At 37.8% G+C, this 22,913-nt stretch overlaps 2 protein-coding genes across 2 annotated transcripts in view; both read left to right on the plus strand.

Annotated features, from left to right (window-relative positions):
• Nucleotides 1-1,203: 1,203 nt before the first annotated feature.
• LOC149003446 (uncharacterized) lies at nt 1,204-2,650 on the plus strand. Its single transcript, XM_089139004.1, has one exon. It carries the CDS (start codon nt 1,650-1,652, stop codon nt 2,460-2,462), a length of 813 nt encoding a protein of 270 aa, XP_088995130.1. The 5' UTR covers nt 1,204-1,649; the 3' UTR covers nt 2,463-2,650.
• Nucleotides 2,651-6,252: 3,602 nt separating this feature from the next.
• The window catches only part of LOC149003447 (uncharacterized), a 29,193-nt gene continuing 12,532 nt past the window's right edge, over nt 6,253-22,913 (plus strand). Inside the window, exons 1-2 of the mRNA XM_089136222.1 lie at nt 6,253-6,908; nt 22,632-22,729. Coding sequence (XP_088992348.1) covers nt 6,772-6,908; nt 22,632-22,729 — 235 coding nt within the window. The 5' untranslated portion in view covers nt 6,253-6,771. The remainder of the gene's footprint in view (nt 6,909-22,631; nt 22,730-22,913) is intronic.

The following is a 22,913-nucleotide window of genomic DNA, read 5'->3' on the forward strand; positions in this document are numbered from 1 at the left end:
AAGAATCGAACTTAGAAACTCATTGAATTAGACGATTCTTGAAGAAGATGAATCGCCAAAGTCTAACCAACCTTCGACCGGGTATGTTGTCGATTCTGAATAATCGAACTTAAAAATGTCAGTTAATCATTTTATACATTAATAAACTATTACCCTTAGAATGTAAAAATAAAAATTTGTATTTACAACTAAACCCCTGCCCCTTGATTTTGCACCATTCGATTTTATTATGATTACGTGGTGTAATCTATACCATTCATTGCATGCATTGCTGCAAATAAAAATCCGAAGTTACCCCACACCAACTTGGCATCAATTTATCCTTATTGTTCAGGAAATTTATCCTATAACTCGATTTTCTTTCTTCCATAAAACCCAATTGACTTTTGGTTGAGATTTTCTTCCTTTAGAGTTTGGATTCTCTACTCATCATGATAGAAATTTGTATTATTTTCATATTTTTTCACCATATAATAGAAGTGGAAGTCTGCCTATGAGTACCAAAAAATGAATTAAAAGTATAACACAATTATGTAATGGAGAGTTGTGAGAAGACCACAAACCTTTTATCGGACAGAATATCTAAACTCTTTGGTTGAAGTCCTTTTTCTGATCCACCATACATTAGGTGACATCCTCGTTTGGTCGTGCCTCACCTCTAAAAGCTAATAAGATAGGACCTCGCTAGTGTAAGATAATGAAGATGCAAGAATAGTGCTACCCTGCAGAAAAGCAAAACCAGAGTCATTGACTTCACCTTGTAACTTAAGGAACCTACCTACAATCTAGAAAGCAATGATAGTCCTTTCAAACACCAATCCAAAAGCCTTGGACACAAATACAAAAGGTTAGATAGAGAGGCTTAAGGGACCATTCCTAAGTAAGAAATTAGTAGAGAAACCTCATTTTGACCCACTGTCCTGTCCTTAGATCACTTTATATTTCCAACCCAGCAGACATAAAAGAACACTAGATTCAGTGTCATCTCTTCAGTCTTCTCAAATGTTGTTGGTCACTCCTTTTCCCAAGGCCTCATCTTAAATCTCCAACCCGTGAAGGAGACAGAAGGGTCACAACCTTTTATTCTCTATGCTTTACAAAAAAAAATAAAGAAACTGGTGCAGCCCAGCTCAGCTCAATTAATATAAACTAACAATACTATACTTAAAGGGAATTTCTTTCTTCTTCTTCTTCTCTGTAAATAGCGCAAATCAAGCCAGCAGGATCACACAGAGGTGAGGTGAGAGGCCTATGCTGATGGTGACTAAGGTGGGGCTTATGATTCAGTTACTCGGGATCCAAAGCAGAAAGCACCCACCAGCCAGGCCACCACCATCACCACTCCAAAAGCAGAGCCTATCAAACCCTCTTTTAAATCATATAGTCAGTAATGGAAAACCAGAAAGCTGAAACAAAACGGCTTCGAAACCCACCTCGCTGCTAGTTCAGTTTCAGTGTTTGATCAGGCTCTCAGAGAAGGAGCGAAACCATGATTCCTTCCTGCTTCAGTAATCCAAATCAGTTTACTCAAGAAACCCAGAAGCCACAAAACCTCATTACCTGCATTTACCAAGCTCATCTCTGCAACTTCCCAACCTTGTTGACGATAACGTGGTCCAAATCCTTCTTTTCCCACTCCTTAATCATCCATGCCGCCGACGCTTTCTCCATTAATCTCTCCCTCCACCCATCAACCTTCTCCTTCTTCCGAAATCGACCTGGGTCCAAATCCGTTTTCCTCACCCACCAACGCCAACACTCGCCGAATCAAGCTATTTTGGGACTTCTCTAAAGCAGAATTCACTGGAAACTCAGCCGAACCTGCATCATGCTTTTATATCGCCATCGTGTTCGATGGTCGCATCGAATTCTTTCTGGGTGATCTTAGAGACGATGCTCTGCAGCGCATCGGTGGGGTTAGACGAATCCCTCCTTCTGCCGAGCCCATATTACTGTCTCGCCGTGAGCACGTATTTGGGCGCAAGTGTTTCGCTACAACTGCTCAGATCTCAGGATCGAAGCATGAAATTGGGATCGAGTGCAGCGGAGGAGTGTTGAGGGTGAAGGTGGACGATGAAGTGGGTTTGATTGTGAAGCGATTAGCGTGGAAATTCAGAGGAAACGCGAGAATTGTGGTTGGTGGATCTGAAGTTGAATTTTACTGGGATGTTTTCAATTGGGTTACAGGATCTGGTGGTCATGGAGCGTTCGTGTTTCAGGTTGGGGATTGTGGGGTTTGGCCTGAAATGGTGGGTGCGGAGAAGAGACTCATGAGGAAGAGTTTGTCATCTTCGTCGCCGTCGGCAATGTCGCTATCGCCATCTCCGTCGTGCTCGAGCGTTTTGCATTGGGCAGAAGAGAACAGTGATGGAGGGAGGAGTTCTTGTACTTCTTCTACCAGGTCCAGGTCTGGTGGGAATGGAGGTTTCTCGTTGCTGCTGTATGCATGGAGAACCAATTGAAATTAATGGATCCAATTTTATTTGAATTATTTGAATTTGATTAATTGAACTCAATTTTGTGTTTATTTATGAGATTCAAGAATTCGAAGAAAATAAATTCTTGTGGACAAAAACTTCATGTTAGGGGATTCCATTCAAGGCTCTCGTCAATTTAGAAATGGCTGAAATGGAGATCTTTTGCGTCTATGCAGGGCGTGTGTTTACCCCTGGATGTCCTGCCTCTCTGGTACCTGAGAACCAAACTTGGTACCACGAGAAGGGCATCAACGGTCAAACTCCCTACCTAGACATAGAGGATTTTGATCATCTTGATAGATGTGTTTCTGATACAGTGGTGGTAACCTCTTAAATAGAGACGATAAGACTAAGGAATAGGGGTAGAGCTACCCTAGAGTCGGTAGAGGGCTGTGCCCCCTAGTTTAATTTTTTGAAATTCCGTTCTAGCCATATTTTTAAGTGTGAAATACTAGTACTTTCCATAAAATTCTTTGAAATCTCCCATTTCTCCTTTTTCAAATTTAAAAATATTCTCTTTTGGCCATATTTTCATGTGTGAAATACTCAAATATTAATAGTTAGTCCCCCAATTTGGATAATTTTTTTTAACAATAAATACAATTTTGGAAAGAAAAAAATCATTACGTTTTGTGAGAAATATTAGTATGCGTTTTGGTAATATTTTGATAAACCAATTTTTATGCAAAATTGTTTTTTAATGTTTTTGTGCTAAAAGACCGTTCTTTGCTTTAAAATGGCGTTTGATAAAGCCGTTTTGAAAATATTTTCAAAACACTAATACTAGAATAAATTGGTGTTTTTTTTTTTTTTTCTTTTTTGAGTTGAAAAATAAAGTTGGTGTTTAATAAACTCATTTTAAAGTTTCAATTTGAACCAATTTTATCACTTTCGTTTCTGTTCTTTGGTAAAAATATCTTTTAGATGTTCTGCAAAAAAACGTTATTTAGAACACTTTTCTGACTGGTTTGTTCTTAAAGAACAGAAGAACGAACCGTTTTATCAAACGCCTCTAACCCGTTCTTCCGTTCCCAAAAATCAGAAGAACGCCAAAAACGTTTTTTAAGAACGTTATCAAACGCGTCCTTAGTATTTAGCCCCTTCACATTAGATCTTAGTCTTGCTCCTTTGAAAAAGGTCTTGGTTCAAACTTCAAACCTTTACCCCTCCACATCTTTTTCTTAACCCTCTTCCTATTAAAGATTTTGTTGTATGGAAACGAGAATTGCTTGGGTGCTATGCAACACTTGTGACGAACGGTTGAGATCGACCATTCGAAGCACAGTGCTGCACATCTTGATTGTTTGAAACATAATACGACACTGCACATTAATTGCGCCACACTGAAGTTGAACCCGTATGACAACTATTTGATGCAGACGTGTTCTTTTTTCTTTAAATGTCCCCATCTGAGGTCTTAGTCACAACTCACAATAATGTGTAAAACTTTCGCCATAAATCAGTAGCTGCATATTAGTCCTACTTGTCGGGGTTAGGAAAAAGTGCTTTTTTTCTTTTCAAAAGAAGAGGTGGGGATGGGACAAATTGCACAAAATAACTATCGTAATTTTAGTGACATGTTTTGATCTAATCTCCTCCCATAATTCTACCAAATTCGTGGAATTCCAACTGAAGTTTTTTGGGTATAAAATTGAGGGTGGAGATATCACGTATGCCGCCAACAAGATTGAACCCACGACTTCTCCACTGAAAAGTTAGGTTCCTAACCATCCTACTAACCCTCCATTGACAATTCTAATTGAAGTTGTCAAAATGTGCAACTACCGTTGATTTCTCTTTCTTTCATTCCCTTTTCTTCTTCTTCTTCTTCTTCTTTTTTTAATTGAGATTTATCTGAACTAGTTTATGATACCTATTTCTTCAGGGTAGTTGTTATTTTTGACATACAATTTAAATATTAAAAAGGCTTTACCTGTGATTTTGAAGGAATTCAAACTCTATGGCTTCTTCTTTTTTTTTTTAATTTTTTTATATCAAATTTGTTTGCTATGCTGATCATCTGCAATGCACAACGGTGCATTAAATTCTGCCGCCGGCGACTCAAGAGCTCCCGACGGTGGCAAATTCAATGTCACTGCAACTCTAGATCCCTCAATAACTACTTGGCTCTCCAAATACTGTTGTTGATTCTGTTAATTACTAGCATCTTGATTTTCGTCTCCCTTTGTTTTAAGGATGTGGATGTTAGTTCTCTAGAATAATAATAATAATAAAATAATGAAAAAGAAAAAAAACAATGAAGAAAAATTAGAACGTGCAATGACTGCTGTCATTGAAACTTCAAAAAGTAGAAAAAAGTTCAAAAAAAAGAAAGAAACCCTAAGAGAAGATACATCTTTTCTAGTGTGGGATTACTGATTGCCAAAGCTTCACATTCTTGAGATCTTCTATTTTTGTATTTTTTGCTTAATTTTGAAATCTATAGCTTAAATTTATGGTTTATTTTCAAATATCACACTGAGTACATCATTGAGGAGAGGAGGCATGTATACTAAGGTGAGAAGACAGAGGAAACTGACTTGGTTCAATGAATCTCTCTTTCCCTCGCTCTCTAATTATGCTTCAAGCATAGAGAAAGTTTCCTCCTCTCAATGTCTCGAAAAGCTAATGGGAATAGACCAGCTCTAGAACCCTTGTGACACAAGCTTCCTGTTTTGATTTGGGTCTAAAAGGTTTTCTTATTCGAGTGTACAAGGTAACCAAGAAAATTGGGTAAAATGACTCCCAAATAATTTTAACTATACGATTAAAATTTTATACGTGGCACTCCAAGAGAGTGCACCATCGTGCATTGCAGATGATCTACATAGCAGACGATCTTTTTCCTCTACCCATGACCTTAAATTATTCACCATCACTCTCATTATCTAAATTGGTTGCTACGTAACGTTATTACCCCAATACGCTACCATCATCCACTTCAAGCATATGCATTTACATACAGAGAATTATTTTTAACCCATATGTTTAAATTCATGACACGTGTCCAAGATTTGTTTTTTTCAAAAAAATTATTAAAGTATAAAAATTCATATATAATATATATTTTTAAAGTGATGTCTTTTATATTTGTGCTGGAGACTATCAAATATACCATCACTGAGATGAACCCATGACCTTTTTTACTAAGAGTTGTTGTCAATGTTACAAGTGATGACAAGAATCTGTATTTGCTTTATCGCTTATCCAAAAGAAGGTTTTATTTTCAGAACATGTATCATCGAAGCTACTCATGTAAATTGAAAATTTGTATCCAAATCAAAGTGTTCCACAGTGACACAAGGTTTTTAGGGATTGGATTGTTGAATATAGAGTGATTCATGTCGATATTCCAGGAAAAAAGAAAAATATTTTGTCTTTAACTGCCGTCCATCTGTGCATCGACACAACAGATGATTCTCCTCTATCTTTTGCACCGTCAGATGTGACTAAGTATTGGGTTATATCGTTGTTTGATGTGATATTATACACGTTGAAATCAGTTTTGGACTTTGCTTAAGATCTACGTCATAATGGCGTAGGACGGTCTGCAAACCAAATTGGCCATTGGATCCAGATTTTAACCAAAATCTTGATTTAGAGACGTTGAAAATCAATCAAAATTTTGACCAAAAATCCCGATCTGATGGTCGACAAGACCGTCCTTATGGCGCAGGACTGAAGCAAAATCATCATATTTCGCGATACTGAAGGGATGGAAAGCTGTAATTAAAGAAAGAGAAGGTTGTCTCGAGCCCCAGTTCGACGAATAAAGGGAGCCGAGCCTGATGCAGATGGTTTTTCGTCAGCACACAACGCAGTCAGAGACGCCTCGTCGTCACTGTCGGTTGTTGGTTTCCTACGCACTTTTAGTTTTTTGTTTGCATTTTGTTTCGGTCTTCACATTAAATATACATGATTGTTCTGAAGAAGAAAACAGCGTTGAATCGAGCCATGTCGGTAGAAATTTCGAACGAGATTTTAATCTAGAAAGTTGAAAAAATAAGCAGTCAAGATAGAAATCTCGCTCGAGATCTCGATCCGACGGCTTGTTTTCTCGCTGAATGCGTCCATGCGAAGAGGAATGAAGCTTCATCACACTTCTTCAAAACTTCACTCCGGTCTCCGTTGCTCGTCGAAAAGTCTTAAATGAAGAAAAACCTAAGATCTATTTATTTACCAAAAAGAAAAAGAGACTTGCAATCTCTATTTACGATAACTTTCGAAGCGTGATATTATTCACCATCTATCATCAATCTTCCACCTCCTCGTTCATTTTAAAAGCTTCTCTGTAATGGACGGCGAATTGACTAACCGGCCAAGGATAATGGTGACCAATGACGATGGAATCGATGGTCCTGGTTTACGAGCATTGGTTCGGGTCTTGGTCTCGACTGGTTGCTACGAGGTTCAGGTCTGCGCTCCTGATTCGTAAGTCTTCTGTGATCGCCATATATGTTTTCGTTATTTTCTGTCACTCTTTTAACTCTTTTCCGTCTTGATTAATCTTTTTCCCTTCGGTTTCTGGTTGAATGTTGGAAACTGCTTGAAATGGTAGGTAGGATTCTTTGAATGGAGAGGAAACAAGAGGTTAAGAGATTTTATCAAATGATATAATTTAGCAACGGCATTTATACCAAGTTTGAATCATGGAGAGCAATTTAGAATAAAAAGGCTTTATAGTAAGTAGAAAGAAGATAGGATATTTGACGTGGTAAAACTTATGTTTAGATGCGCTCAATCATAAATAAAGTATAGATGATGACAATTTTCCAAAAAATTAGAATAAATAAAGTATAGATGATGATGTTTGTTAAAGAATTAAAATAGGGTGGATAAAGTATAAAGGTGTGTTCAAGATTTTGTTTGATCCATGTATTCTTTTAAAGCTCAAAGTAAAATTTTATAGAATTTATTGTTGACCAACTATGATGTATGGTGCAGAGTTTTAGACTGTTAACAAGCATCATATAAATAAACTCAGTATAACATTTATGAGGATGCAAAGATGGATAAGTGACAAAATTAGGAAGGATAAGATAAGAAATGATTATATTGGAGCTAGTATGAGTGTCTCTTTGATAAGTGATAAATTATGAAAAAGTTAATTGGGGTAGCATGGTCACGTTTACTAGAGGCATTTAAATGTCCTTGTACGGAGAAGCAGTTTGATCTAGATTGAAGGAGGTAGAAGAACTAGAGACAGACCTAAGATAACCTTAAGAGAAGTGGTGAGAAATGATATGCACAGTTCAAGCCTTGAATATGGTATTGTCTCAAATAAAGCTAATTGGAAGGCAAGAATCCATGTAGTTGGGGCAAAGGCTTATTGGTTGTTGTTGTTCTTGTATATAATTTTGCAATGCCTTTTAGCTGTGTATTTCATCTGATGAGGTATTCTTCGCAAATTGATAACCACTCTTTAATATTTGACTAGGCAGTTGAACATCGCTAGACAAAAGAAAAACAAAAGAGAATTGCACATAGAGCTTTTACTACCAACGAAGACATTACAAAATAACATTCTCATTCACTTGGGAGATAAACTATATAGTGTTTTTTGATGCATTACAAAACAATGAAACTTTAATCCATGAAAATACAAAATTACCCCAAGCCAAGACAACTCCCCAAAAATTTTGTAGGGGACTCTGCGCCACTACATCCCATGAATAGTTCTTCCTAGATTAAGATGACATCAGATTTCACCAGTAATAGGATCTGCGAGTTACTGTTCATGCTACAGTAATGTGAATAGTATCCTAGAAGATAATTTTTCATGTTTGGTGGGCCCCAAGTTCAGCTTGCAAGGAGATAATCAAATATGGTGGGCCCCAAGTCCAACTTGCAAGGAGATAAATATAAACAATTTTGGTGGGAGTTTTATAGATAATTTAACATAATAAACGGAATAATCATGTAATTGGTTTTAATTTGGGTAGGATATCTAAAATTAGTTTTAGTTAGATTAGGTTTCTGGTTAAGAGATTTTAGCAAATAATATAATTTTGCAACTAGGCATTTATACCAAGTATGAATCATGGAGAGCAATTTAGAATAAAAAGGCTTTATAGTAAGTAGAAAGAAGATAGGATATTTTGACATGTAACTTTGGTTGTGATCTGCCAAATGACGAAGTGGTAAAACTTGATGTTTAGATACTTTGGCTCAATCATAAATAAAGTATAGATGATGATGTTTTTTAAAGAATTAAAATAGGGTGGATGAAGTATAGAGGTGTGTTCAAGATTTTGTTTGATCGATGTATTCTTTTAAAGCTTAAAGAAAAATTTTATAGAATCATTGTTGACCAACTATGATGTACGGTGTAGAGTTTTAGGTTGTTAACAAGCATCATATGAATAAACTTAGTATAACATTTATGATGATGCAAAGATGGATGAGTGACAAAACTAGGAAGGATAAGATAAGAAATGATTATATTGGAGCTAGTAAGAGAGTATCTCTGATAAGTGATAAGTTATGAGAAAGCCAATTGAAGTAGCATGGTCACATTTACTAGAGGCATTTAAATGTCCTTGTATGGAGAAGCATTTTGATCTAGGTAGAAGGAGGTAGAAGAACTAGAGATAGACCTAAGATAACCTTAAGAGAAGTGGTGAGAAAGGATATGCACAATTCAGGCCTTGAATCTAGTATTGTCTCAAATAAAACTAATTGGAAGGCAAGAATCCATGTAGCTGACCCCATTTAATTGGGGCAAAGGCTTGTTGGTTGTTGTTGTTGTTCTTGTATATAATTTTGCAATGCCTTTTAGCTTTGTATTTCATCCGATGAGGTATTCTTTGCAAATTGATAACCACTCTTTAAGATTTGACTAGGCAGTTGAACATTGCTATATAAAAGAAAAACAAAAGAGAATCACACACAAAAATACAAAATTTTTCATAGTTACGTGAGATGGGCTATGTTAGTGGTTGAGTAGTAGAGCTTCTACTACCAATGAAGACATTACAAAATAACATTCTCATTCAATTGGGAGATAAACTCGATAGTGTTTTTTGATGCATTACAATATAATGAAACCCTAATCCATGAGAATACAAAATTATTGCAAGCCAAGACAACTCCCCAAAAATTTAGTTAGGGACTATGCCACTACATCCCATGAATAGTTCTTCCTGGATTAAAATGACATAAGACTTCACCAATAATAGGATCTATAAGCTACTGTTCATGCTACAATATGTGAATAGTATCCTAGAAGATAATTTTTCATATTTGGTGGGCCCCAATTCTAGCTTGCGAGGAGATAATCAAATATGGTAGGCCCCAAGTCCAACTTGTAAGGAGATAAATATGAACAGTTTTTGTGGGAGTTTTAGAGATAATTTAGGATATTGTTATTTATTTATTGGGATAATCATGTAATTGGTTTGAATTCGGGTAGGATATCTAAGATTAGTTTTAGTTAGTTTTAAATTACCAAGAGTCCTACTATAGTTGCTTTCGTATTGAAGAATGTCTCTTTTATTAGTCAAACACTTGTAGTCAGCTTATTGAGGATGGAATAGTAAAATGAATTGAAGCTTTAGCTTTGTGCGTTGCAGTCCCCCCCGTTCTCTCTCTCTCTCTCTCTCACACACCTCTTCTTTTAAGTGTTCTTCTCCTCTTCCCTTTCTTCAAGGCTGATTCTTCTCAGATTTTCCTTCTTCCCCCCATCTTCTTTATCCTCTTTCCTTCTCTATTCTGTCCCTCATTATTTGGTATTTGTTGAGAAACACGATATTGGTAGAATGGCTTATTGATCAATGATCTCAAGCCCTCTATTTATAAGTGGAAAGTACACTATTACAAGAAATATAATTTTACATGAATACAAACTCTAATTGAACTCCTAGTAGAATCCAACACTCTCCCTCAAGTTGAGGCATTGATATTAGTCATGCCCAACTTGCCTACAATAGGAAGGAAATCTCTTTCTTTCAAGTCCTTAGTGAAAACATTTGCTACTTGGTCTCCAGATCTTACAAAAGGCATGCAGATAAGCCCTTTTTCCAGCTTTCCTTTGACAAAAAACCTTTCAATTTCAATGTGCTTAGTTTGATCATGTTGCACCGGATTATTAACAATACTAATAGCAGCCTTGTTGTCACAATATAACATCATAGGGTTTGGAACTTGGACTCCAATATCTTGCAGCAAGCCTTTCAACCATAGTAGCTCACAAACTCCACGAACCATAGCTCTATATTCAGCTTCGATACTAGATAAAGCTATCACATTCTGTTTGTTACTTCTCCAAGTAACTAGATGACCTCTAACAAAGGTACAGTAACCTGAAATGGACTTCCTGTCTGAAGATCCAGTCCAGTTCGCATTAGTGTATGCTTTTACTTTTAGATTATCAGTGGGCGACAAAAATATTCCTTTTCCAGGAGTTCCCTTCAAATATTGTAGTATTCTGGTAAAAACCTTCATATGAGCTAAATATGGATCATGCATGAATTGGCTCACTATCCCTACAGCATAAGTGATGTCTGGCTTGGTGTGGGACAAGTAAATAAGCTTCCCTACCAGCCTTTAGTATCTTCCTTTGTTCACTGGTTCTCCCTTTTTTTCTTTAAATTTAGCTCCAGCTTCAATAGGGGTATCAACTGCTTTACACCCCAACATTCCCACTTCTGATAATAAATCTAGGACATATTTTCTTTGGGATAGGAATATACCTTTCTTTGATCGAGCCACCTCAATCCCTAAGAAATACTGTAACTTCCCTAGATCTTTAATTTCAAACTCTTTGCCAAGAAAGTCCTTCAACTTTTGAATTTTTTCACCATCATTCCCTGTGATGACAATATCGTCTACATAGATAATGAGAAGTGTGACGTTAGTACCTGACTTCTTGACAAATAGTGTATGATCAGCATTGCTTTGCTTGTACCCAATAGAAGTCATTGCCTTCAGGAGGCGTCCAAACCAGCATCTAGGAGATTGTTTTAACCCATAAATTGATCTCTTCAACTGACAAACTTTCCCTGCAGTATTGTCATCGGAGAAACCATGTGGCATTTTTATATAGACTTCTTCCGCTAACTCCCCATGTAAGAAGGCATTCTTTACGTCTAGTTAGTGCAAGTTCCAGTCTTTGTTCACAGCTACAGAACATAACTCTGATAGTATTTAGTTTCGCAACAGGGGCAAAAGTTTCCTGATAATCAATCCCATAGGTCTGGGTAAACCCCTTTGCAACTAGTTTAGCTTTTAACTTGTTGACTGATCCATCCATATTTTGTTTAACCACAAACACCCATTTGTAGCCCATTGGTTTTTTTCCTGGAGGAATTGTAACTAGTTCCCAAGTGTCATTTTTCTTCATTGCCTGCATTTCTCCACTATAGCTGCCTTCCATCTCTTATCAGTGTAGGCTTCTTGTCAACTTTTAGGAATAGATACAGATGACAGAGCGGATATAAAAGCACGGTAGGAGTTAGACAAAGAGTTATAAGAAACATATTTAGCTATGGGATGTTGAGTACAAGATCTGACTCCTTTTCTAACAGCAATAGGAAGATCAGAAGAAGATACCTTAAGGGGAACAATAGAATCTGATTTTGAAGCAGGAGATTGAAGTTGTAATGTATCACCTTTCTCCACCTGCTTTAGTCAGTTGTAATTCTTCCTCTGATAAGTCTGCATCTCCTTATTCTGGTCAATCTGGTTTTGAAAGACCTCAACAATTTGTCTCACAGGAGTGGTCTCCCCCTGGCTAGGTTCTTCACATGGTTCAGAAAACGAAGGGGGAGGATTAGAGTCCTTAGGAATATTGGCAGAAGTCTCCCCTTGGTCAGGAAACTCTTCCGGGACTCTTAAGTTGTGTTGGTGTGTGATAGGAAGATCTAGAGTCAGAAAGAACACCTCTCCTCTAGGACTCTCCCCTTGGAGAGGTGTATAGTAAAGGCAAGACTCATTAAAAATTACATCCATTGATACAATGGTTTTCCTGGAAGGAGGATGATAACATTTGTACCTTTTCTGAGTAGCAGAATACCCCAAAAATATGCAGAGTAGGCCTCGAGGAGCCAGCCTACTCTGGTGGGCGGTGATTTTAGCATAGCACACATCCAAAAATCTTTAGGGGAATAATAAAAAAGAAGCTCCCTGGAGAATCTTATTATGACATTTAAAACCAAGTATCCTACTGGGCATCCTATTTATAAGGTAAGAAGTAGTGAGTATAGTATCATTCCAGTATTGCTCAGGTACATTCATAGCAATCATAATGGAATGGGCTATCTCTAAGAGATGCCGATTCTTCCTTTCAGCAACCCCATTTTGGGCAGCCGTATCAACGCAACTGGTCTGGTGTATTATGCCAGAGTTAGAGAGATATATTTGAAATTCAACATCAATATACTCTGTGCCATTGTCGCTGCGAAGGATCTTCACAGTGGTATTGAACTGAGTTTTAATCATATTATGAAAATCACGAAAACATCGAAAAACCTCATTTTTTTTGTTTTAAAAGATAAATTCATGTAGATAGAGAGTGACAATCAATAAAAGTAACAAAGTACCTATGGCCAGTAATAGACACACGTCGGCAAAGACCCCACACATTATTATGAATTAGCAATAAAATGAATAGTTTTTCTATTATGAAGAGAAGGCAAATAAATAGAACAAGTCTGCTTCGCAAAAATGCAGATTTCACAAAAAAAATCATCCTCATTACAAGAAGAAACTAAATCACGAAATATTTTCATAAGAGTTCCTAGAGGGGGTGACTTAGCATACGGTGCCACTGATGAATGTCTAATATTACCAAATGGACCTTATTAGAAGATGTAGTCAGAGCAGAAGTATATCTTTCAATCGGCTCGAGCAAATAAAGTCCATTGTCTAGTTTGCCATGTTCAATCTCCTTCCTCGTGACCATATCCTGGAAGACACAGTAAGATGGAAAAAATGTCACTTTACAATTCAAGTCATATGTAAGACTACTGATAAAGAACAAGTTAGTAAAGAAAGAGGGAACATGTAAAACTTTAGACAAAGAAAGTGATGAAGAATGTTGAATGATCCCTTTTCCAGCAATGGAAGAATATGAGCCATCAGCAATTCGAACTTTATCCTTTCCAGAAGTTAGAGAATATTGTAAGAAAAAGGAGGATAAACCTGCATATGATCTGTGGCTTCTGTATCAATAATCCAAGTAGTAGAAACTGAAGAAATTTGGAAGCCTGTAAAAGTTTTACCTGAAGTAGCAAGGTAGGAGTTGGTTTGGTTAGTAGAGGAAGCAGTGGTAGAGGCTGTATCGGCAATAGAAGACTGTAGAATACATTGCAGAGTAGCTAACTCCTCCTGTGAAAGACCAACGTCTGCAGAGGGTGTTATGGAAACTGTCTCAGAAATATGAGCTTTTAGTTTTCCTCTTTTTTGTGCTCTTTTATGCTCAAAATCAGCAGGCTTCCCATGGAGCTTCCAACAATTGGCCTTGGTATGATATGGTTTGTGACAATGTTCACATTTGACAATCTCCTTAGTTTGAATCAGATTTAGTGCTAACAGATTGTAAGGCTGATTTATCCACAATAGGAGCATAAAGCATGGTTAATCAACGGCTTTCCTCACACTGAACAAGTGCATAAGACTGTTTTATTGTAGGAAAGGGAGAACGACTTAATACTTGCACTCTGATCTGATCACACTCCACATTCAAACCTGCCAAGAAGTCATATACCTAAATCTTATCAATGTGCTTCCTATAAGTAGTCACAACATCTGGATTAGTGGGGTGATAATCCCCATAATGATCCAACTCCTGCTAAAGAGTGCAACTCAGCATAATATTGGGCCACAGTTAGTTTCTTTTGGGTAGTCTCATGAAGCTTCTTTCGTAGCTCATAAACCTGTGCATCATTCCCCAACTGTCCATAGGTTTCAATAGTAGTAGCTTTCCAGATTTGGGTTGCAGTATCAAGTAATAGGTAACCTTGGGCAATATTTGGATGCATGGAATTCAAGAGGAATGACATAATAAGAGAATAATTTGATATCCATTTATCCTGTAAAACACCTGCGGTAGTAGGTTTGATAGTGGTGCCCATAATGTGTCCAACTAGTCCTTTTCCAACAATAGTCAGGTAAGCAGATTGAGACCAGATCAAATAATTTGTGCCATCAAATCTTACCGAAAGAGGATGAAGAGTGGGGTAATGTTCGGATCCAGTGGGAGCAGTAGTACCATCAGTGGTTGCCATGTTGAAAGAATTGTCTGCAGTTCTTCAGTCTTCACCCCTTCAAAGTAACTGAAATGTCGTAGAATACAATAGCCAAACCACCAAAAAAAAATGATAGAATTCAAAAAATGCTTATAAAGAATACAATTTTTTTTCTCTTTCCTTCCTGACCTTTTTTTTTTATTTATTTATTTAAATTTTTTTTAAGTGCAAAAACTATGAAAGAAATTACAAATAAACCAATCCTTGAGACATAATAAATAGGTTTTTGGCTAATAGAACTAGAGATTAAAAAAAAGACAAAATATGGTTCTGTCAAAGGATGGATGCTTTGGTCTGGTCTACTGGTTGTTGGCTAATGGAACTAGAGAAATAAATATGGTTTTGGCTGGTTTATTTCATGCGATGGGTTCAGAAGCTTCGTAGGTTTACCTGTGAGGGACGATGGCGATTAGGATGGAAGTAGGCGACGGTGATGGCCACGGAAACAGGCAATGGCGACGGAAGTAGAGTCTGAGTCTGGCGATGGCAATGGAAGCAGCTCTGGTGATGGCGATGGGGATGGAAGCAGAGTTGATGATGGTCAATGGCGGAAGTTGCAGGGTTTTGGGTTGAAGAAGAAGGTGAAATCAGAAAAAGAGAAGATGGAATCTGAAAAAAACTCTCTCAAATCACCGAAAGCAGAGTCGAAGATGCTCGTTGTAACTTGCAAACTCAACAACGAACGAATTGAACTCACACGGCTCCGTTTCAACCCTAGTTTGAAGCAGAGGCAATGGCTTCTAGAGGGACGTCTCGACAATGTAGGTAGGTCTTCCTCAACGAGATTTTTTCCTTCTCTTCCCTTCCCTAATCGAACTTAGGCTCTGATGCCATGTTGAGAAACACGATATTGGTAGAATGGCTTATTGATCAATGATCTCAAGCCCTCTATTTATAATTAAGTGGAAAGTACACTATTACAAGAAATAGAATTTTACATGAATACAAACTCTAATTGAACTCCTAGTAGAATCCAACAGTATTAGAGCCCAAGCTTGGGTAGGTCTCTTCTCTATCTCATGGACCCTTTAACCTTCTTGTCTCTCTTCTCAGTGATTGGGAACAATGCTGCAGTAACCCATCAAAGCCTGTTTTTGTAGATGCAGATTAAGTAAGGTAGAATTTCTTTTAATGAAATTCGTAGATGAGCTTTTTAAGAGAGGGAGAAATTGATGCAACACAACCAAAAGTTATTGTTCATGCTACAGTAACATGAATGGTAACCTAGAAGATAAATTTTCGTATTTGGTGGGCCCTAAGTCCAACTTGCAAGGAGATACATTCAAATTTTTGGTGGGCCCCAACTCCAGCTTGCAAGGAGATAAAATAGGAACTATTTTCGTGGGATTTTAAGAAATAATTTAGGATTTTGTTATTTATTTATTGGGATAATCATGTAATTAGATTTTTATTTCTGGTAGGATATCTAGGATTAGTTTTAGTTAGTTTTAAATTCTTAAGATTCTTAGGATGTAGTTCTTTTGTTAGTATAAAATTACCAAGAGTCCTACTATAGTTTTTTTTAATTTTTTAAAATTTTTTTATAAATAAATAATTATATTAAACGAAGAGGAAACAACAGAACAAGGTCTTTAAGCAAAAGACCAAATAGAAGAACTAAGGCCCCAGGAGACAACAGTAAGCTTGTTCCTTGGGGTATCATCAACTGGGGGATGGGGGATAGCTAACAGTCTAGAAGATACATAAAAATAGATGGCATTCCAAATCCTATCTATGGAGTGGGATTTGGAGGTCCATCTTCGAAGATTGCACTCCCACCATAGATGATGGGTAGAGGCACAGTACACTAGTTTACCAATCCGATAGCAAATGGAAGTGCCTGAAAAATTTCTCAAAATCCAAGACCAATCATGAGTAAATCTGAAGGAATGCCATGAACGGGGCCACATGGAGGCTAGGGCATTTCCCTAGATAGATCTGGAGAAAGGGCAACAAAAGTAAAAGGTGCTAAAGGTCCTCCAAACCATTCCAACAGAGGATGTTGTTGGAGTTTGTGGGGATGTGGCGGCCAACAAGGAAGGATTGGGTGGGGAGCATAGTTTAGGGCTCTCCATAGGGTAAGGGAGTGACGAGAGATGAAGCTGATGAAGCCTTTGAACCAAACCAAACCAATGGGGGCCAGGGGGGCTTAGGGTTGTGGGATTTGAGGAGGTTCCAAGTTGAGGATGTGGAGAAGGTTTTGGTGGGGGATGGGAGCCAAACAGTAAGGTCACAAGTTGAACGAGAGAAGGGGGGTGGGGAGAGATTCCCAGACTTGTGTGAGAATGGGAAGGGCAGCTAAGTTCCAGGTGCCATTTGAGATGATAGTGGACAGGGGGTGGTTTTGGGGATATGGGTATTATAGAAAGCACGGGGACCAAAGTGGTTAAAGAGAATGCCCATTGGATGCCACGGGTCAAACCAAAAGGATGTAGAAGAGCTAGAAGAGATGGTGGTAGAAATAGCAGAGATGATGTGGGGATGCAGCATGAAGATTTTCCTCCAAACCCATGAAGGGTTGGAGGGCATAGGAACAGTCCAAAAGGAATCAGACCGGAGAAGGTAAGAATAGACCCGCTTAACCCAGATGGAATCATGCTTTGAGGCAATTTTCCACATAAGCTTGAGAAGGCAAGCTAAGTTAACATCAATGATCTGGCGGATATCCAGGCCACCTTCAGAGGGAGGACAATAGATGTATGACCAAATGATCGGGTGGATGAAGCGAGAGGCTTCCTGCCCTTTCCAAAGGAAGGCACAAACCAAGGATTCCATAGCATGGATGGTCAATTTGGGAACGGAGAAGATTCCGCACCAATAGAGATAGGAAGATTGAAGCACGGAAAGGATGAGAACCATTGTGCCCACAAAAGACAGAAGCTTGCCCTTCCTACTATAGTTGTTTTCATGTTGAAGAATGTCTCTTTTAGTATTTACTCACTTGTAATCAGCTTATTGAGGATGGAATAGAAAAAAAATCAATTGAAGCTTTAGCTTTGTGAGTTTGCAGCCCCCTCTCCCCCCCTTTCTCTCTCTTGCCTCTTCTCTTCTTCTTCTTATGAGTATTCTTTTCCTTCTTCCCTTTCTTCAAGTTTGATTCTTCTTAGATTTCCCCTTCTTCCCCCTATCTTCTTTATCCTCGTTTCTTCTCTATTCTGTTCCCCATTAATCTGTTGTTTCCATTATCTGCAGTTTCTTTCTAAGCCACAGCTCAAGCGCTTCAATAAGTGTCCTTTGGTGGAGAGAGAACCAGAGGGCCAAGGTATCGCAGCTGTTGGTGTGGCGGGGCCCCTTGGTAATGTTGATTAGGAGAGCAATAGAGAAATAAGAGATGAAATGGGAAGAGAAAAAATTGGGTGAAATGTAGATAAGAGATAAGTATGATGGTTGGCTTTCTAGACGTAGTCATGCCCGTCCAGGCATAATTTGGCAGTTGCTGACTTTTAATCCTTAGAGCATTTAGCATCTTTTTAGGATTTGCAAATGTACTCTATTCATAACGCAACCTATTTAAAGATTACAAGTCACTTACTCTTTGCAATTGTTTAGAAGTATTGATCAAGTGGTTCACAGCACTGTTCATGAAAACAATTATTCATAAAAAATTTCTTGTGAACAGTTACTTTCTTAATCATATTATATTCCCCTTTTCTGTTTTTTAGTTGTTTACTGATTAAGTGGTTCACAGCACTGTTCACATGAACAATTATTTGTCCAAAAAAAAACTTGTGAACCATTACTTTCTTAATCATATTATATTCCCCTTTTCTGTTTATAGTTGTTTCAAATTTTATATTTCTAGCATTTATGATGGTTTACTGCTGCTTTCTAACTACCCATTGGGGTATACTTAATATAAATATGAACTGTGAGATGGATAGCAACTAATGAGCTATGCCTCTCTTGCATCCTCTCTCTTTCTCCCCCTCCCCCCTTCCTCCTTCTCCTGCCTCATCTCCATCTTATCTCTGTTTTATTGGCGGCTCTTTTGTTACATGGTGTCAGAGCACTAAAGCTAGAGATATATCTAACCCTTTTTTTATGTTGTTTTGAGAGTCTTCGTAGAGAGGATCTATATTACTTTCAGCAACCCTTTTGCTGCATATCTGCTGCTATATTTTCTTTTTATTGGCCTTTCAAATATGTGCTAAGCTTCTTCTTAGGGCTGCAACAGGGGCTGGGCTGGGCCGGGCTTTTGCAATCCCAAGCCCAGCCCTATATGTTCTAATCTGAGCCCATTCCCGCCCTGACCCTAGTTCAGGGCCAATGATTATTGTCCCTAGCCCTAAGCCCTATAGTGCCAAGCCAAGCCCCTTCCCGCCCTGATTGGCCCTAATTGAGCCGGGTCGGGATGGGTTGGCCTTGATTGGCCTTGACCCTGATTGGCCCTAACCTTGATTGCCCTTGTTCCTAGCCTTAATTAGTCCTATCCTTGGACCATAGTTGTCAAAGCAGCAAGGCGACCAAAGCGGTTGGGTCAAATTTTTTCAATATAACTACTTTTAAACTACTTTTCAATACAACTACTTTCTATAATAAGCTAAAAAAATATTAAATAGTCACATTTATAAAAAAAAAAAAAGAAAAAAAAAAAAAAGGTTCAAGAATCATAATTATGAAAAATAATTAAAAAAAAGAACACAAACATAAGTTCATCTCATCAAACCATGGTTGTCAAAGCGTTTTCCTAAGCATTTACGGATTCATTGATTCTTGATGTTGAGTATGGCTTATGCTTCACATTTTGTTGCCGGCGGGGGTGTGCCCCGAAGCAAAAAATAGGTTCTATGTCACTTTGGGCCTTGCAGATTGGTCGTCAATTAAGTGGTTAAAAAAAAAAGCGGTTGAAAAACCGCTTTGACGACTATGCCTTGGACCTAAAATATCAAATGTAAATTCATTAAAAAAAAAAAGTATGACAAGTAAACTAAAAATAAAATTCATAGAAATATAAGATGATTCAAGCTTTTACAAAATGATAAAATAGTCAATAAGTCAATAAGTTGATAGTGTTGCTTTAAACATAAATAAATTCACACTCCATAATTTTATATTGAGCTCTGAAAGTCTCCCATTGCTTTGGTGATGGAAATTGAAAACCTCTTCCATTGATATCCTTATTCAACAAAAAAATTCATATTCAAAACCTTGTTAACAAGTAAATCAACAATAATTTAGTATTGATATTTTTTTCATAGTTAAGAAAATGATATTTTAGTTACAAACACAACTATTTGTCCTTAATAAGTTTTTCTAAAATATCACATTGAAGGCAAAAGAAAGATGTCAATATTCATGAAGAGAAGTTGGGTTGTAGAGATATTAATTCTCTATATACTAGTTTTTATTATTTATAATATATTATCTCGCCTTAGTCCCCCCCCCCCCCAAAAAAAAAAAAGAGTCAATGTTCTTTGGGAACTGAAAATGACTTAGTTTGAAAAATAAAAAATTACCTTAAAAATAATATAAAAAGTGAACTTATAGTTTAATATGATCAAAATGATTGAAGGTCTAAATGAAGACTTATAGTTATATCAATGTTAATATGAAGATTAGGGTAAAAATATAGTACATGATTAGGGTCAAATTAACATTAAGACTAGAGCCAAAATTAGGGTCAGGATCAGGGCCAAAATCAGATGGATGCTTATTACATTGGTAATGAGGATATAATTTATTTTTATTAATTTTCTACAAAACATGATCATGTTTTTAAAATTTGACACGTGTCAAGTATTCACCCATGTGGATTAGAATTAATTCCTCTCCATATGGGCAGAGGGTTTAGACTCAAATTAGGGCCAAGATCAGGGCCAAAATCATGGGCCTAGATTAGGGCCATGATTAGGGCTAGAATCAGGGCCAAGATCAGGGCCAAAATCAAGGCCAAGATCAAGCCGACAAACGAATGGGGCCAAGATCGGGGCGAATCAATGCCGAATCGGGGCCAAGATCGGGGCCAAAATCAAGGCCAAGATCGCCGTCAAAATGGCCAAGATCGGGTCAAAATCGGGGCCAAGATCAGGGCCAAAATCAGGGTTAGAATCAGGGTCAAAATCATGGCCAAAATCAGGGGCGGGCTGGGCGGGCCAGAGAGTAATCCTAGGCCTGCCCTTGGCCTTAGTTCATGGCCAGAATATTTTGGCCCTAACCCGCCCTTAGGGCCAAAATCTTTAGCCCAAGCAGGGCCGCCAGGGCCAAACTTGCACCCTTATTTCTTATCAGCCATAAAGCTTTATGAAGTTCATAAGTTAAAGTCTGAGTAACAAAGATTGTGCCTGGGGGTTGTTGTTTCTGGGAATTTTTCCAGTTCTCCTGTAGAACAAACATTACCTTCTTTTTGTGGACCATACTTTCTAATTCCAGTCTATTGACATATCTTCCATTCTACACATCAGAATTGCACCAAATTCCCATCCAACCATCACCTTCGCTGAACCTCCATTGATCCAAGTTTAATTTCCAACCGATGGCTGGTTAGGCCTGCAGAGTTTGAGTTTCTAATTTGGGAACTACTACCCTATCAACTTATTGCACCACCATATGCCTATCATCACACTTCAAATTTGAGCATGTTCTACAGTCTAGTTTGGCTAGAATCATAACCTTCTAATTTTTTAACTTGTTACTAATTCGATTATGCTTGAAGTTTTATACTGATTTTATTAGAGCTTGATCATCACACTTGGGACCATTACCTTTGTTTACAATTTAATGTTATTGGGGATCTAAAGTGGTATTAAGTACCATAAACTCTCTACTTGAGAGATCTGACTCTCATCCTTCTTGTTGAATTTGATAGATCATTAAGATTTAAAGGTCATCAAAACCTCAATCATCGACATCTAACACTTCTAGAATTAAGATTAAATTGAATAGAACTGAAGATGGAGAGGAAGGCTTACCTTTAAGATTGGTTCTCGACTGAGGTCTAGCAGATCCAAGGTCTCAACTGCAGCAAGGACGATCTCCTTCTCTCAATACTCTTTTTTTCCTCTCTCGGGAACTCTTAGCCGCCTAATGAGTGAATAAACTCAGGGATTAAGGTTACAGTAATAGGAGCTTTGGGGGGGGGTCAAAAATACCTAATTTTCCCGTAATTGCCCAACCAACCGGGTCATCTAGGCAGTTGGTTGCAACCGACCGCCTAGCACAACTTGCCCCCTGATGTCAGTGAGCTGACAGGGCTGGATGGTCCTAGGTGGTCCCAAACATGGGAGTAAACCTCTAGGAGACTCCAAAACTCATACGTGGGCTTGATTATCATCCAACCTCAACTTCTGGAAGCTTGCAATCCGTCTTCCCATTCTGTCCGAGTGTGAGCTCTTCCTCCTATCTTCCTCCAATACAGCTGCGAATCCTTGATCTCCACCATCCAAATCGATGGGTTTTGATTCTGATCCCATGGTCTCTAAATGGATGGACCACAACTTTCTGGCACTGGATCTTTGGGCCTGCAATTCAGGTATCGGGATATAGGATCCTAGGGAATATCACATATAATATTTCAAATTTGATGCGTAGACAATTTTACTTGCCATGGCATATATAGGTTGAAAGCTATTGATTTTTTTAATAGCCCCAAAACAATAATAATTTGTTGTTAGTATTGTATTGTACATAAGACTGCCTACCTACCTATCTTGATGTGAAAGTCTTATCTGGAAGGTTATAACCTCAAACAGTGAGAGCCTTTCCTTCAGCAGTTTTGCCATTTTAGTTTCAAATATTGGAGTCATATATTTTGTGTTTTAATAGATTGTTCGTGAGCTTGCATAATTGGGAAATGGTCAGGAATGATGTACTTTGCTCTTCAAATTTGTTGTTGCAAAACTCAAAGCACAAGTACTTTCTTTTTTCATAGTTTGATTATGGAGCTCTGAGTCTAAGTTTGCACTTTTGTCAGGGAAAAGTCTGCTACAAGTCATAGCATCACTCTGCGTGATATTCTGCTAACTGTCAGCAGTGTTGAAATTGAGGGGGCAACCGCCTATGCAGTTTCTGGTTTGTTATTATGAGCTAATACGTCAAGTCAATCATTTCTGTAGGTTTTGGTTTCAAGAGTTCTTTACAGTGTGATAGCCGTGATGGAACTGTCTTATCATTGCAATTTGGGAATTTCTTGATCAAGGGTGGAACAATATCATTATTTTTGTTCAATGACATGCCAAATTGGAAATTGACTTAT

This window comes from Hakea prostrata, chromosome 10 (assembly GCF_041222555.1).
Source record: "Hakea prostrata isolate BN-2017 chromosome 10, UWA_Hpros_2, whole genome shotgun sequence".
Classification (NCBI taxonomy): Eukaryota; Viridiplantae; Streptophyta; class Magnoliopsida; order Proteales; family Proteaceae; genus Hakea; species Hakea prostrata.

Excerpts from the sequence above, each read along its gene's own strand:
- LOC149003446 (XM_089139004.1), top strand. The coding sequence starts at position 1,650 with ATGCCGCCGACGCTTTCTCCATTAATCTCTCCCTCCACCCATCAACCT.